We start from the raw sequence: 18,040 nt of genomic DNA, 5'->3' as shown, positions 1-18,040 counted from the left end.
ATCTATTTCTAATAAAATAAATGTAAGGCTTTAACGACTAAGAAATAACTTAATAACTTTAAATCCAACAAAGGGTCTTCCAACATAAGAAAAGACTGAAACATAATCTGTATCCATATAAAATTTAAACAACTTAAGGTAAAATTTAAACTGAAATACGACCTTAATAAAAGCTATATTTCTAAGTGATCCTCACTCCATGATTCCCACGCAATCAATAACCTGTAACATAAGAATGCAAGAAAAACAAGGAAAAAACTCCCAAAATCAGAAAATTGAGTAATTCAAACTCCATCCTGTAAAACGATTAAGTTTGAAAATAGTTTAAGAAAATAAAATATAATTAAATTGAAAATAATTTTAGAAAATAATATATAGCTGAGTTTAAAAGACAAACAATTTGAGAAAACAATATATATAACATCACATAAACATATTTATTAATTTGATAATTAATAATGACAAACACATAATCAATTTTTTAATTTGAGGGAACGAGAACGCCAGTAGGCCGAGGCTTTATCCCTATACCTACTTCATCAAGAGGTCGTCACCCCAAATAATTCAAGGCCAGCAGAGTAGTCTCAGGGAACCCTAGTGTGCACACCTCTTCTACTTGGATCACAACAAATAGAAGGAAGGCCAAATATCGTATCAAGTATCAGAAATAATATTACCTGTCGGCAGCTATACTAACCAAACAGGACAACCTGTTCATCACCCTTATACTTGGATCACAACAAATATAAGAGCTTCATTTCCCTCATGTTACACTTTACGTGATTTAATATATTTAATAATTAGTCGCGAGCACACAAACATACATTATACATTTTATTTTATAATCATAATTTTTTCAATAAATATATATCTCAGGAATATCCAACTGAAATCTCATTTTTCAAATCATCATTCTAACATCAATTGGTGGCAATAGGAATTAATATCATAAATATTTCTTTTTCAAATAAATCGTATCAAATTTTGATATTAAAATAATAATATAAATTTTATCAAAATAATAATTATAAATTCAAGTTTGACAAAAATAATAGTAGATATAATTTCAGAATATATAAAACATAATATCATACAAATTAATGTCACATAAAATCATGCATTCTATTTAAACACATTAATTATCACTTAGCACATAATATTAACGAGATAGTCCTAATTAGATGGACATTGAGAATTACCTTGTCACGTGATCCTAGAAAACGTATGCTCCTAATAATCTTTGTCTACGAATCCGCTGTATACACGATAAAATAATATATCTCAATTTAATACCCCGATCAACCCATCGAAATAAATAAATTAAAAGACTCATTTTCCTTTCATATACTTTATTTAAAAAGAATAATTTTAAACATGTAATTTAAAATTGTAAGTGTTGTATAAAAGAGCAAGGATTTAAATAACATAGTTAACTCATTTTATTATAAGATTTAAAATTGTGAAGGTTAAAAGAAAAGAGAAAAGAAAAAAAAAAAGAAATCATGATTATTAAAAAAAAAAAGGAGAAAGGTGGGTTTTGATCCCAGGATACCCACGAAAAGAAAGAAGAAAGGGAAGGAAGAGAGAGAAGGAGAAAGGGAGAAGGAAGAAGGTGCCGGCCGGTGGTGGCTCCGGTGGCCGCCGTCGCACGTCGGTGGTATCCCGGTGACTGCCGTATCGCCAGAAAACTAAGGTCAGAAATAATTTTTTTTTATCAAATACAAAATGTGTAATTTGGATTGAAATTGGTAGAACTATATTATAAAGAGATGAAATTACATACCTTTAATATCAAAATCTTGCCTTTTCTTTGATTAAATTTTAAACAATTGGAGGATGGAGGAAGTAGTTTGTAGGAGAAAAAGGAAGTGTGAGTAATAATGTGAATGCATCAAGGGTAATTGATTTAATTTATAATAGGTAAGTGAGATTAATTATAAGATTTAGAGGGAGAAGTGGGAAGTTATTTGTTAATGGGGAGTTATTATTATTATTATTATTATTATTATTATTATTATTATTATTATTATTATTATTTTTAAATTTCTGAAATTTATTTATTTATATATTATTATTATTATTATTATTATTATTATTATTATTATTATTATTATGGATATTTCATGATATACCACTGAGTTTCTTCGAAATTCACCATATACCACACAAAATTTTCTAATTCACCATATACCATTGAGTTTACGTCCATTAGCACAAAATACCATTAATGACACTTGCCGTTAGTGTGCCGTTTGTGGTAAATTAATAATTCACCATATACCATTTACTTTTTTTTATTTTCATCAAATACCATTTAAATCTTTTAGTCTTTAATTAGTTATTTTTAGTACAAATTAGATTTTTAATAAGTAATTAAAGTTCAAACAACAATCTTTCCCTTCAGGCCTTCCCAGACAACTACCTCCCCCCTCACCCTCCCTTCCTAAGCAGCCACCACCCTTAACCGGCCCGTCCCTCCTCCTATCCACAGCAGCCCATGCACAGTAGCCACCAGCAGCCCTTCCTTTTTCCTAAACCCTTCCATAGCAGCCCACAAACACAAACCCAGAACTCTGTTCATACCCTCCGATCTCCATCAATGGCGTCACTTCCATTAATGCCCAAAACCTACAGGTTGATGCATTAACTTTTCGGTTTGGCCAACGACTTTTGGGTTTTTCATGCACATTTTCTTCGATTCTTGTGCTACTGTTTCACTTCTTTTGCTCTCACTTCCTTCAACTAAACCATCTTTAATCTCTTTTCCTACTTCAATTTCCTTTACTATTAACTTTTCATCAAATACAAAATCAAAACATTCCAATTTAATACAATTTCCCAAACCCAAATCCCCAAAACTTCACTTAATCCACACAACTAAAGCCTAAAAATCAACAATTCAATCCCTTTCATCTTCATCATGGCTTCATGAATAACCCGTTGTTTATCACAATCAGAACTTTTATCCTTACTTTTCATGCAATTCCCACCTTCCATTTGTCTGGGTTTGATTGATTTCAAGTGATGAATAACTGAATCATGGCTTGGTTTGTATGACACTTCTTTTGTTTATCATAATTCCATGTGGTATATTTTTTAGAAAAATGGTATTTGATGAAAATAAAAAAAAGTAAATGGTATATGGTGAATTATTAATTTACCACAAACGGCACACTAACGACAAGTGTCATTAATGGTATTCTGTGCTAACGGACGTAAACTCAATGGTATATGGTGAATTAGAAAATTTTGTGTGGTATATGGTGAATTTCGAAGAAACTCAGTGGTATATCATGAAATATCCGTTATTATTATTATTATTATTATTTAAAAAAACGGATGTTACACAATATGACCGTTAAGGGTAGTTGTTTGACGTGTATTTTTCATTGCTATGATCATGTATCTTAGTCCTATATATAGATGGTTCCATCTTTGTAAAAAGACAAGTTTGATTAATAAAATTAAGAAATTCACTAAGTGTTTTTCCTTTTCAATTGCTATGCAATTGGGTTACTTAGGGTCAGTCTACCCTTCATTGATGTACGTGTTCTTGAGTGTTCTTCAAGACTCTACATCACCTATCCATAGACACTGATAACCCCTTGGAGATCAACAGAGGAAGCCTTGAATTGTGTTGCATTGAAGCTTAGCATTCCAGTTCAATCAAAACATTCCTTGGCGCCAGTTCTTGGAATATTCCCCTGTGTTTCTGTTTCAAATCCAATTTTATGCGTTGAATTCTTCATTCATCACGCATGATTGGATCATCTTAATAGATGTTAGTGGTTGGCACTCGACAACGGAGCTACTTGCGAGTGGATAATGCCTCATTTTAAAAGGACTAATTAACCTGATTTTATATTATGTGCTATATACTTAATACTTGAATGTTGACATGAAAATTATATCTTTGATATTATTGATTTGTTATGTGGTATGGTACTTGAAAGACTATGAGTTTATCCTCCTTGATACTTAAAAGATCATACCAACTACCTACGTTTTAAATTTTTTTCAAATCTAAAAATTAAGTTTCTTACTCCGTAATCAACATACGTTCGCAGGATGGCTCTAATACCAGCTGTAACACCCCACATAATATTTACCTATCTAGGTGAATGTGCTACTAAAACTCAAAATTTAGCATATCTCTAAATAAAGGTAAAACTCAAAATTTGTTAAATAATCCAACAACTACACAAATTCAAATCTAAATAAACTTATAGATACCTAAAACCCATAAGAAAATAAATCTCAAATATTCTTTATCTTAAGACTCAACAATTCTTTTACTATTAATGAAATTTAATACTAAAGTAAAGCTACTACAAATCCATAAAATAAGTACTATGCTATATTACGTCACTTCATAATAACCCACCTGTCCATAGACTGCTTCCGCAATTCACTTAATATTTTTTAATTTCCATTAAAACATCTTTTCACAAACAGGGAGAAGAGAATGACGCATAATTTTTAGAAATAAGTTCCTAGACATTCGTGCGCACTAAGTATCCAGTTGAGAGGATGGTCCATAACTCTAGGGCCTATGTCTCTCTTAGGTGATGCCAGCCAATACCTCAATGGAAACTCGCCTCAAAACATAACAGAAACCCAATTATCTCCTGCTCACAATATAATATCGAGGAAAATAGACCCATGGTCTTTTAAGTATAACTCCATATAATAAATCAACGTCAAGGATATAATTTTCATGTCAAAATTTCAAGTGTTAATATTAATGCACATAATAGAAAATCAGACTAGTCAGTCTCTATTGAAAGAGAGGCACTATTCACTTACCTAAAGTTTTGTTGTCGGATGCCAGTCACCAACAACAAGTGTGATTAACAAAAAGGGTTCCTCTATGTAGTCCTCTCCTGAATTAGTTAATAATATCAGTCAGCAACTAGGTTGATATACAATACGCGATTTGAGACTCTAACACTAACAAAATTTCTCCTATTAGATCTCCAGCAAAAATTATATAATACGCACTTGCTTGATCATCTCCTGAATCAATGATGGTCCTAATACCACAACCTCAGTTGCATGGTCCCAATATAATGGACTACAACATCTAAGACCATATAAGGTGTCAAATAGTGCCATCTGAATACCAGCATGATCACTATTATTATACAAAAACTCAATCAAATCTAGTATATCCTCCGAAGAACCTACAAAGTCAAGCACGCAACACACAACATGTGCACTAATGTTTGAATAGTGCGCTTAGTCTAACATCAGTCCCTGGATGAAAAGTTGTACTCATCCTTAAGTTTGTACCTATGGTATCTTGTAACTTCAGCCAGAAGTTAAATAAAAACCTAGCATCACGATCAAAAACAATGTCTCTAGAAACTTCATGTTGTTTGAGAACATCTCATTTATAAGCCATAGCAACCTGGTGCTTGCTACACGTGTTCTTCATCAAAATAAAGTGAGTCGACTTTGTCAGTCGATCAACAATAACAAAAATCATGCTCTTGCCCTTAGGTGTTCTAGGAAATCCACATACAAAGTCTATTGAAATCGACTCTCCTTTCAACTCAAGAATGAGTAATGGATGAAGCAATCCTTGTGATCTATGATGATCAGCTTTGAGCTTCTGACATGTTAAACATCTGCTAACAAACTCAGTAATATCATGCTTCATACCTGGGGACCAAAATGATTGTCTGAAATCGTTATATAGCTTATCCCCACTCGGAAGGATAGAATAAGTTGAGCTCTGAGCGAAGGATATGATGTCGTAAGTCTAAATCATCTAGAATACACCATCGGCATCATCCTCATGTATACTAAAATGTTAATCTAGTGTATCGATAATTAATGAAGCCCTTAATATAAGCTTTGTGTCTTCTATCTGTTGTTGTTTGATTTCCTCGAATAAGTCCGATTGAAAGTCCATCACCGCGGATACGGTACCAGGTTAAACTAAGTCGAGTCTAAATTATGGAAGACGTCTCTCAAACGTACCCTAGGCAAAGCGGTTCATATAGTATACACTGCCCTTTAACATAAAGCATTTGCGATAACATTCGCCTTCCCTTGATGGAACTGAATCTCCAAATCGTAGTCATTAATCAACTCTAACCAATGTCTATCTCATGTTTAGCTTACATTGAGTAAAGATATACTTAAACTCTTGTGATCTAATGGAACCATAAAGCTCATTCCATACAAATAATGTGGCCAAATCTTAAGTGCGAATACAATACCTGCAAGCTCCATGTCGTCCGTCGGATAGAAGCATACACAATAACTCGTCCATTTTACATGGCTACTTAATCCTAACCATGTTTTGACTCATCCGTATACAACTCAAAACCAAAATCACCATCAAGTAGTGCAAGAATTGGAGCAGATGTGAGACGAGACTTCGGAATCTAAAAGGCCTCCTTAATCGTAATCACTGAAAAAACTTATAGTCCTTTTTGTTAATTGCGTTAAAGGTCACACAATCTTTGAGAAGTCCATGACAATATGTCGATAATATCCAGATAAATTTAGAAAATTACGAATCACTTATGCGTTCATGGGTGTCGTCCAAGATAATATTGCCTCAATCTTTGATGGATCAATAGTTTCTCTATCTTGAGAGATAATGTGCCCTAGAAAGGCAACGCGCTATAGCCAAAACTCACAGTTCTCAAACTTAGCATACAACATATAGTCTCACAAAGGCTGGAATACGTTCCTAAGATGTTCAGTGTGGTTCTCCATATTCTTGGAATAAACTAAGATATCATCGATGATTATTACTACAAATTAATTAAGGAAAGCGCCGAAAATGTTGTTCATGAGAGCCATGAACGCGGCAGGAGTGTTCGTTAACCCAAACAACATAATTGTGAACTTATAATGGCCATATCACGTATAAAATGTAGTCTTCGGAATGTCCTCCGAAGCAATGTTCAACTGGTGGTATCCTGATCTCAAATCAATCTTTGAGAATATTGTGGCTCCTCAATGCTGGTCAAAAAGATCGTCAACCCTAGGAAGTGGGTACTTATTCTAAATGATTACTTGGTTCACTCTCTATATTCCACACATAGTCTAAGCAATCCATCTTTCTTCCTAACAAAAAACACTGGTGCACCTCAAGGAGAAACACTAGGTCTTATATAATCCTTATCTAACTACTCTTGCAACTGAATCTTCAACTCCTTTTACTCCTTTAGAGCCATGAAATAAGGAGCCTTAGAAATAAGGCTCGCTCTAGGACCAATATTAATAGTAATGTCTACAGCTCTCCTAGGTGAAAATCCAGGTATCTCCTATTGGAAAATAGTAGTGAACTTACTCACAATAGGTTTGTCCCCAAGGTTTGGTATACTTTGCTCAATATCCCTAAATGGCATAAGATCATAGGGTAGTTGTTCTTAAATAAGACTTCAACTCCATGATTTATATAATTAATCTTAGTGCAGTTCCCACATATAATTCCCTAAAATGATAGGCTTTGTCCACTAGAACCTCCAATGGATACCTTTTTTTTTACAAACAATCAATACAGGCTCAATGTCTATCTAACCAGTCATACCCAATATCACATCAATGTTATCTAAAGAAAACTCAATCAAATCAACAAGTAAGGGTACACAGTACACCTAAGAAGTTTAAAGATAAATTACGATATGCTTTAAAACAAGTAACTCTATCACCTAAGAGTTGTGCAAACTCATTACTAATAGACACAAGACTAGACAATCTAACCCTACTAGTGTAAGACATCGCAATGAATGAATTAGAAGCTCTCAAATTAAAAAGTACAAATATTAAAACTGAATTAACCAAGAACGTACCTGAAACTTACCTGAGGAGCCTCTTTAGCCTCCTCACGCTGTAGCGCTACCAACCGACCTGTCGTCTGAGCAATGTTAGCTGGAGCGGATGCAGCTGGCCTCAATGAATCCTTATCAGTACTCTTAATTAGTTGTCCTCTACCCCAAAACATCTATGAACGACCCTAGCATCGATCTTGGTCGACACTGGCTTGACTAGCTGCTGGTTTCGGTCTTAGGTTTTACCCTCAGCCTCCAACTCCTTAAGACATGTCCAACAATCAACCTTTTTATGGCCTTTCTTTGCACAGTGAAAATACTCAATCTGTCCTCCTCCTGTAGATGTGCTTTAACCTTTTCTTGACGATCATGACCTTTGTCTTCCCAATTGATGTCAGGAACAAGATGATGTCGTTTTCTCAAACCCTGAGCAACATCATTACGGTCACCTTTGCACCAAGGCTGTGCATAATTTCCTCCTTCTTCAAATAACAATCTCTTAACTGAACATGTATCATTGTATGCATCTAGCATAGTCGTGTGACTTTGACCAACCATATACTTTCAAACTTCCAAGTCTGATCTGCGAAAGAAGTGTTCCGACCTAAACACTTCACCTGTAGTTATGTCCTCTACCCGAGCCGCAAGCTCGATGATCGTGAATGAAACTGGTGCACCATCATGTTGTTTTGTCTTAAGAAAGAAAAGTCATTACGCATCTCCCTCTGCATATGTATCGGAAAGAACTCCTCTTGTATAGCAGCTATGAACTGGCTCTAACCTACTGTAGTATGTGTAGTATTGCTGCATAAAGTAGTAGAAGCTCTAGCTGTAACAACCTTAACTACATCCCGGTTTGTTAGCCACCATGTGTCAGCATCTCCAGTCTACTAATGAGTAGCAAGGTTCACTTTCATTCCATCCGGAGTTTCTAATAATTCAACGATCTTATCTATTTTTCGTATCCAATCATAGAGTTTGGCAGGTTGTCCCTTTCTATCGTATCTTTTCGGAGCTAGTCTCTGAATTCCCCGAGTCTGTATTGTTACCACATCGAGACCTGGAATAACATTCTGAGGGGTAATAGGTGTCGGGGAAGGTATAGGATTAGCTGTAGGAGTTGCAATCGAAAATACTTGAAACAAATTTGAAACAACCCGAAGGCTAGAACAAGGTAAAATCACGCATAATGTGCATACTAATGATTGGAAAACACAAGACTTAACACTAAAATGGAGTCGTAAACATGCTCGAAAATGAGCACATCAACCAACTGCGATACTTGTTACCCCTTAGATTGTTATTCCATGTCCTGATGTGGTGACAGTCTAAACTTGGGGAATTCAGAGACTAGCTCGAAAGAGATACAACAGCAAGGGACAAGATTCCAAACTCTATGATTGGATACGAAAAATAAATAAGACTTTTGAATTACTAAACACTCCGAATAGGATAAAAGTGAACCTTGTTCCTCATTACATAACTAGAGATGCCGAGACGCGGTGACCAACACACTAGGATGCAGTTATGGCTGCTAAAGCTAGAGCTTCTAATAGTACTTCAAGTAGCAACACTACATATACTATAGTAGGTCGGAGTCAGTTCATAGCTGCTCTATGAGAGGAGTTCTTTTACATACATCTTTAGAGAGAGATGCGTGGTAAATTTTCTTCTTTGAGACAAGAGAACAGGACAGTGCACTAGTTTTACTCACGATTCATCGAGATTGCAGCACAAGTAGAGTATATGACAACAAGTGAGGAGTCTAGGTTGCAACACTTCTTCTGTGGATTAAACTTAGAGGTTCAAAGGTACATGGTTGATCGAAGTCATACGACTGTGTGAGGTGCATACAATGATGCATGTTTAGCTGAGATACTATTATTTCAAGAAGGAGGAACTTATGCATAGAAGCGAACACAAAGAAGTTGTTCATGGTTTGAGAAAACGACATAATTCAGATTCACGACAACCTTCGGGTAGCTAGAGGTCACGTCCTTTAAGACAAGGTAAAGCACATTTACAAAAGGACGACATATTGAATGTTTTCACTGTGGAAACAAAGGCCATAAAAAGCTTGATTGTTGGACATATCTTAGGGAGTTGGAGGCTGAGGTTAAAACCCAAGACCGTTCGCAGAAACCTGCAGCTAGTCAGGCCAGTGTCGGCCAAGATCGATGCTAGGGTCGTTCATAGATATATTGGGTTAAAGGACAACTGAGTAAGGGTACTCATATGGATTCATCGAGGCGAGCTACATCCGCTCCAGTTAATGGTGATCAAACGACAGGTCGGTTGATGGTGTTACAACATGATAAGGCTAAGGAGGCTCCTTAGGTGGTTTGATCCGTTCTTGGTCAATATAGTTCCAATATTTGTACATTTTGATTTGGGAGCTTCTCATTAATTCATTGCAATGTCTTGCGCTAGTAGGGTTGGATTGCCTAGTTTTATGTCTCTTAATAGTGTTTGCACAACCCTTATTTGATAGCGTTACTTGTGTTAAAGCCTATCATGATTTATCTCTTAACTTCTTAGGTGTACCCTTACTGATATGATTGAGTTCCATTTAGATAACTTTGATGTGATATTAGGTATGGATTAGTTAGATAGACATAGATCCATATTGATTGTTGGTTAAGGAAGGTATCTGATAAAGGGTATTAATCATGATACCTTATTAAAAAATATTTATAACACCCTAGACACTACACAAGTATAGCAAGAGTAGGGGTTCGAACCACTAGGACAAGGAAAGCTAAACTCAAGCACTTGATGTAGAAAATTTATTAGGTAGGGTGTATAAATTCTAAAACTAATGACAAAACTAACAAAGAAAAATTCAAACCATATAAACATCAAGGGAAGAAAAGCGAGGATAGATTAGATCCACTATAGGAAGGTGGTTTTGACAAAAAGTAAACTAGGTTAGGGGAAATCAAACAATAACTATTCTAGACACTCAAGATAACGAGAGGAAGTTAGTGATTCCAAAAACCACACGAACAACCTATAATCACTCTATGTCTCCCTGGGAGTGGCAAGATAAGATTCGTATCGAATATCAATGACCAAGCATTGTTAACTTCACCCTAATCCTATTCCATGAAGAACATAACCATTTCTAGGATTTCACTAATCAAACCTTTAAAGGAACTACTCACACATATTTAAACTAACTAAAGTAATAGTGATAAATGAAGTAATAGAACTAAAGGTGATGAGTATAAATGTAATAAACAAGAAAGTAACAATAAGTGCAACAAAGAAATGAAACCAATAACTATTCTATATAGCAATAAGAGAAACAAGAACAATAATGAAAGCAATAACAAAGCATTAACAAAACTTAAAAGGTAGAATCCATCTTAATTGCCAAAAAAATATAACAAAACTTAAAAGCAATAAGAGGAATGAGAACTTACAAACCAAAAGAAATACTTCAATGGAAATGAAAGGTAGATCCAATATGAAGCTTGAAACTAAATGCTTAAAGGTATAAACTTGGAATGAAAAGATTGAAAGCAATAACGAACTTAAATAGGGTTTAAGAACTAATGGGTTTGGTCGAACCTAGGGGGTTTGGTCGAAGCTACTTCCTTTCGCCCAAATTGGATGGCATTTTCCTATTTTCCAACTCATAAATTAGTTCCTTGATTGCACCATGTACTTACATTCTTCTCAACTATCTTAAATTGTTTTGTGAACTTTCTTTCACATACTCAATGTGATATTTATTTAAAAGGAAGAATGATAGACATGTACATGAATAACTTTTATCACTACATTAAGGATGAAGCTATGATATGTAATGTAAGATAATGTAACATTTGAAATTACTCATAAAATTAGTTGATAAGCTTTACTTTTTAGCACATGTATGTAACATGGTAAGAATAAAAAATTTCTTCCTTTAATGTTAATTGATGTACACGATAGCAGATTTAAAAAAATGAAATGATTTCAATAATTAAATTGTTATTTAACAGAAAAAGTACATTAAACATGAATAACTTTTATCACTACATTAAGGATGAAGCTATGATATGTAATGTTAGATAATGAAACATTTGATATTAATCATCAAATTAGTTGATGAGCTTTACTTTTTAGCACATGTATGTAACATGGTAAGAATAAAAAATTTATTCCTTTAATGTTAATTGATGTACACGGTGGCAGATTAAAAAAAAATGATGATAATAATTGAATTGTTACGTAACAGAATGAGTACATTAAACAACATTAGGATGGGGATCGGGATTGTACCTAGGAACGTTGAGGGGTAGAATCAAAATCGGTAGACCCGGATCGTAGAATCGGGTGATCCCACAAATATGCATTAATGTGCTTTAAATTACTGATTTTAGTTATATTTGTGCTCTTTTTAAGTTTGGTGTAAGTAAAAACTTATTTGACTTAATCTATTATGTTTTGTAAAAAGAATACTTTTAATAATCATTTTTAAACTTCAAATCAAGAAAAACTTGAATTTTAAGGTATTGATATAATTATTTTTAATATATATATATGTACGTAAGTGAAATATGTATTATATGAAAATATTTTACGATTCAAACTACCCATGTACGATTGGATTGAAGGATCGAAGGATCGTAAAATCACGTAATGATCCAACCACCTAAACTATTGAGCTAAAGTAGGATCGTACGATTCTACCGGATTAAGATCCTAACTACGATCTGAATCAGTCGCATATTTTTGGATCGTAAGATCGTAGAATCGTAGATCAGAATTGAGATTTTGATAACTATGTAATAATGGAATGATTTGACAAATTTTGTGCATTTCATTAAATTAAGACATTTTGTGCGTTTTCACCCATTAAAAATGTATATCTTATAAGTTTTGCCCATTTTTCCCAACTCAACCACATTAATTAATCTACTTTAGATTTGTGTATTATACTTACATAAATCCATTTATGTATCCTTTATGTTGAAGATACATTGTTTGTGTTGAAAAAAGAGATAAAATATGAAGTTTTGAGTGAAAAGGGAAAACTTGTAAAGTAGGAAGAAATGGCGACCATAATAAGTGTCCGCTAATAGAAAAAGGCGAACATAAATAAGAAATGGTTAGAAATTGGACATTGTTAAACATAGTTATACTTTTCATTTTATCGCCACCTCTATATTAATAAAATGACGAAAATTCAATCTCACTTAATAACACTTTTATCAATCTAAAAACATTAAATCAAAAGTTAAAATTTGGTGCAGCTAAAGCGTAGGAAATGAAATCCCGAACATTTTTATCGTCACCCTATATATATTGAATTTTCAGTAACGCCCCGGCATAATATACGAACTCAAACACAATAACATCTCTCTAAAATCTCTCTAAAAACGCTATCTGAGTTAAAACAAGCTAATAGCTGGAATCAATTTATCATGGCTAACCAAAGCGACTATGAATCCGATTCGGTACGTACTTTAATCGATTCGAATGGTTGTTTTTTTAAAAAAAAAATTTGGAGTCCCAAAAAAGGTGCGACTGAGTTTTTTTTTACTTTTTTAATTTAAATTATTTTTTATTTTCTTATTATTTAATATACATTGTAGTAAATTATTTTATTTTGTAATTTATATTATTATTATTATTTAAATAATTTAAATAATTTTTTATTTTTTATTTAAATTATTCTAGTAACTTATAATTTATGTTAGGAGTAATTTATTTATATTATTTTGTATTTTATTATATTAGAATTATTTTATTTTATATACTTTTTAATTTAGTTGAAATTTAATTATAAAAGTAAATTATTTTTTATTTAATATTGAATATTTTTATTATTAATGTTTGTTTGTATAATGTTTTATTAACCTAATCTATGGTTTATTTCATATTTTAAATTTGCAGGACATTGAAAACTTAGGGGACAATGTAGATTACTCTGGTAGATTTATTACGGATAGGTTATTTGATTCTGTAGATGAATTACATACTTGGGCTGATGAGATAGCGATACGAATTTGTTTTCAATTTACACATGCTTCATATAAACAAAAAGAAGGACGTTCTAGAGTTAATTTGTATTTAATATGTCACCGCTATGGTAATATTAGGGGTGATTTGCATAACCTAGATAATGCTGCCCGACCTGGTTCTAAAAGTAGAACATGTCGGTGTAAATTTGTGATTGTAGGAAGTAATCGTAAACCAGAAGAAAGACCTTGGACGGTGAGGGTGTGTCCTGGGGAAAAAGGAAAACATAACCACCCGTTTTTAGTGTACAGAGATGGAAAAAGGCAAATAGGTTGAATGTAGATATTCGGCAGCACATACGAGAGCTTAGTGCCACCAGTATTCAACCTGCGCTTATTATGACCTCAATTAGACAAAACTTCCTTTTTTTTGCTAGTATGAATCAAATTTATAATGTTAGACAATCAATTAGGAGGGAAGAGATGGAGGGTAGGACTCCCCTTCAACACTGTTTTTATATGGCCACAGAGCATAATTACGTGGCTTGAACAAATTTGGATAGTGAAGGGGAATTGAGCAGATTATTAGTTGCAAAGCCTACATCCATCTGGATGATACGTACGTGGCCCTATGTTGTGTTGATAGATACAACGCACAAAACAAATAAACAAAAGTGGCCGCTGTATGAAGTAATTGGAATGACGGCAACCAATCACAACTTCTTGGTTGCGTTTTGTTTAATGCGAGATGAGACAGTTGTGTCATATTCGTGGGTGTTGGAGGGATTGAGAGATATTTTTGGCACAGCTCAAACTCCTAGCGTAATTATAAGTAATCAAGACAAGGGTTTATCTGCACCTATTCGTGATGTCTTCTCAAAAAAAAAGGTTGTGTTGATTAATTATTGTCGTTCAATTTATTGAGTATATCTATTCCCTTTAATGTAGATGTGCGACATTTATTATGCGTATGACATATTGCCAATGACGTAGAGAACATGGTGGACACAAATTGTGTGGCGGGAAAAGTAATCAACAAGGGCAGATATTCAGGAAAACTAGATCGAACTCCTTGGTTAATAGTTCTACGCTCGCCGAATTCGAAAATAGATGGGAATCGATTGTGGCTACCTGGTCGTTTAGGAACAGAAAGGTCGTTCGATATTTGGCTGGAACATGGATTCCACATAAAGAGAAATTTGTGCGTGCATGGACGAATGACTGTTTACACATAGGTAACCAGATACCAGCAGAGTTGAAAGCCAACACTCGTCTTTCAAAAATTATCTTGGTAACGGTAATAGCTCATTTGATACCTTGTTTAAAAGAGCACACGTACAGATAACCAATCAGCAATCGAGGATCCGACAAGCGCTACAGGAATCTATGAATTCTATTTCAAGATCTTTGCGACATAATTTCTTTAGACCGTTATATCGCCTTGTATCCATTTTTGCCTTGGAACAATTACTGCTTGAGCATAACCGTATGTTAGATTTGGGTGATTATGTATTTGACAAATGCGGTTGTGCACTTCAAAGCACTCATGGATTGCCTTGTGCTTTTTATTTCTATTTGTCGACCAACTCACAAGGTTCGTTGTATTTGGATGACATTTATCCATTCTAGAGTAACTTTGACGTACACAGAGGTTGGAGCTGACACCAACGAAGGAGTACGACAGGCAAACGCCGACGACAAAGAGTACTTTCAATTGTTGGTTGATGAAGTCTTAAAAGCCGATACCGCAGTTGTACGACGCTTGTCTCAGGTACTTGAAGATTAATTACACCCTAATGGAGCCGATATACCTGAGCCTTATGCAAGTCCACCGAGAAAGGGAAGACCAACGACAAGCAAAACCCTAAGGAGAAATAAAAGCGCCTTTGAATACAAAAGATTATCTTCTCGGGGTCGTGGGTCTAGATCTTCATCTCGTGGGAGATCTAGTGCTCGTGAAACGCAATCCTCAGTTGGAATTAACTTTAGTTTCAAATTATCTGGTACATGACTTTCCTTTCCGTTATTCACATTAGTTTATTACAGTTGAATGTTACTAACCGTATATTTAATAGAAGCAATATGTATAGAAGTTAAGAAATACAACACTACTCCAACAATTAGTTTTTAATTACAAACAAAAATAGTCTATGAAGGGTCTTGCCCTTTAGAAGCTTGCCAATCGGCAAATAACTCTCTAACTTCATCAATGTATAGATCGGCAGCCTGTCTTTCCCGGGGGCTCATATCCACGACAACAGGCATCCTCAGTAATGGCGCGATTCGACTCGGAAATTCATTTGCAAACTGTAAGGAAAAAAAAAGTTTCAACAAAATAACAAACAACATTTAAATAATACAAACACATAAAAGAAAACAAATAAATTGAAACACTAATGTATTCAACTCTGCCATTAGCTGGACCAAAACCGGCACTCAGTCCTTCGCCGAGGAAGAAAAATGGGTGGGAGGACACTCTGAACCAGTCAACGTAATTAGGATCAGCCTCTGATGGAACAGATGCCCGACGAAGTGCCTGATCACCAACACGGGCACAATTGGGGAACCTACTCCATGTCTCCTTGTAAATAGGTGGAGACGCAAAGGTCATGGAATAGGTACCCTGTGCCGGTCGCAGAGCGTGGATAGGCCTCATAGGAGCGGGGGGAATAGCCTGTTCAAAACCCAACTGCCTCACTGTCCTCTCAGGCAAATACACCTCGATGATATCAAAACAAGTGATACCCTCGATATAGGCGGTGCGTGGGTGCTCATTTAACAATACCCTGGGAGAAGTAATGTATGGAATCCATTCCACCTGCATACAAGCGAAATTAGCATAAACAAAATAATCTAAAATTAGAATAAAATGTATAATAAAGTGTGATGTGATGTACAAAACTTGAGTTTCCTTCATGGAGTCCAATATACTCCTACAGTCTCTCAGCCTGCTGAGCTCACGACCTGGCTTCGGCGTGGACCACATCTCCACCTTGGTCTTATTAGGCACATCAACTTGACGAGGATGGGGGCGGAAGGCCGGAAAGTACTCAAAGATCCATGTCTGCAGCAATGTGAGACAACCAAAAATTGTCTTACAACCAGCCTTAGACGCCATTCCCAGTTGCCGATATAAGTATGCCAGCGTCACTGCACCCCAAGCGATCTCATCCTGATCGGCATTGACAGTTAGTATAGGGTGAGGCCGCATCCCAGTTCTGGTCTTATCCGCCAGCAGTGTAGAGCCAACAATAGCCATGTAATAGGTTATACACTGCATCTCCAAAGCCTGGGACCGATGGCACATCTGCATAACTTCACCAACGTTGATGCAACCGCTGGTGAAGTACCCCTTCCTTCGTAGCTCCGACATGGGCTCCCCAAACAGACCAGTCAGCGCGAGCTTCCACTCTCCGTCACCAGGTTCAGCCGGGAGTGAACCTTCTATACCAATGCCTAATATACGTTGCATGTCGTGCAAAATAATCGTCATCTCCCCAGGGCATGTGGAAGGTGTTCGTATCCGGCTGCCACCTCTCAACGAAAGTTGATATTAAAGCACTATCAATGCGCTGGTGCATAATGTATGGTAGCCGACTGAGGGGAGTGGCAGGTAAAACATCTTACAGCTCATCAGACATATCCCACAGTCCGATGATCGCCTCCACCGGCTTCTTTCTACTACGACACTCCAAAATCGAAGGCGTACGCTTAGAGCCCTCAAAAATTACTTTAGCTATATGGCCCCCATAGCTGGGTATCAAGCGCATATCAGTGGGTCCCCCAGGATGGGGTGATGTGATCAACCAATCCGTTCCAGCGGACTGTGAGCGCCTGCTCCCCGTGGTGGCGCATTGTCAACGTGGCTGTCTCTAGCAAGATCAGAAGCGCCTTTAGAACTAGGGTCTGCACGTGTAAATTTACTGGCATGCCCGCAGATGACAGTCCAATCGACTGGGTGACCAATAGAGGCTTCGTACTCATTATCATCATCATCATCATTATCATCATCACTGGAACCCCCCAAACTACTCTGGAGGCTAGTCTGGTCATCAAAGCGAGTGCGTACTTGGTGCAGCGTACTCGAACGTTGGGCCTCATTGTCTCTGGCCGCCTGTTTCTGCCTAGCTTGCCTAGCAGAACCCGTAACCCTCCTCTCTTAAGGGTCCCTTCTGAGTAAGGTAGGCCTAGAACTATTCCCGCTCAACAAGTGTCGAAAAAAACCTTTCCTTTTCCTTGATTACCAACCATTTACTACAATTTTGATAATTTAATTAACTATTAATAATAAATTAA

General features: G+C 35.7%; 1 protein-coding gene and 1 long non-coding RNA gene across 2 annotated transcripts; both read right to left on the bottom strand.

The window, feature by feature from the left end:
- Positions 1-99: 99 nt before the first annotated feature.
- Positions 100-11,552, bottom strand: LOC130815302 (uncharacterized). Its single transcript, XR_009042557.1, has 3 exons — positions 11,219-11,552; positions 1,200-1,255; positions 100-222 (listed from the first exon to the last, which is right to left on the bottom strand). It is a non-coding gene; the product is annotated as an uncharacterized LOC130815302 (long non-coding RNA).
- A 4,340-nt stretch (positions 11,553-15,892) lies between these two features.
- On the bottom strand, positions 15,893-17,237 carry LOC130815563 (protein MAIN-LIKE 1-like). Its single transcript, XM_057682052.1, has 3 exons — positions 16,647-17,237; positions 16,281-16,562; positions 15,893-16,051 (listed from the first exon to the last, which is right to left on the bottom strand). Exons 1-3 carry the CDS (start codon positions 17,235-17,237, stop codon positions 15,893-15,895), a joined length of 1,032 nt encoding a protein of 343 aa, XP_057538035.1.
- Between the last annotated feature and the right edge of the window lie 803 nt (positions 17,238-18,040).

Source organism: Amaranthus tricolor, chromosome 6, assembly GCF_026212465.1.
Source record: "Amaranthus tricolor cultivar Red isolate AtriRed21 chromosome 6, ASM2621246v1, whole genome shotgun sequence".
Lineage (NCBI taxonomy): Eukaryota > Viridiplantae > Streptophyta > Magnoliopsida > Caryophyllales > Amaranthaceae > Amaranthus > Amaranthus tricolor.
The sequence above is the reverse complement of the archived record's forward strand: the minus strand, read 5'-3'. Positions and strand labels throughout refer to the sequence as shown.

Coding starts and splice junctions, on each gene's coding strand:
- LOC130815563 (XM_057682052.1), bottom strand. CDS start 17,237: ATGACGATTATTTTGCACGACATGCAACGTATATTAGGCATTGGTATA. Junction 16,563..16,646: donor ACTCCATGAAGGAAACTCAA/GTTTTGTACATC, acceptor GCTTGTATGCAG/GTGGAATGGATTCCATACAT. Junction 16,052..16,280: donor GTGCCCGTGTTGGTGATCAG/GCACTTCGTCGG, acceptor TTTTCCTTACAG/TTTGCAAATGAATTTCCGAG.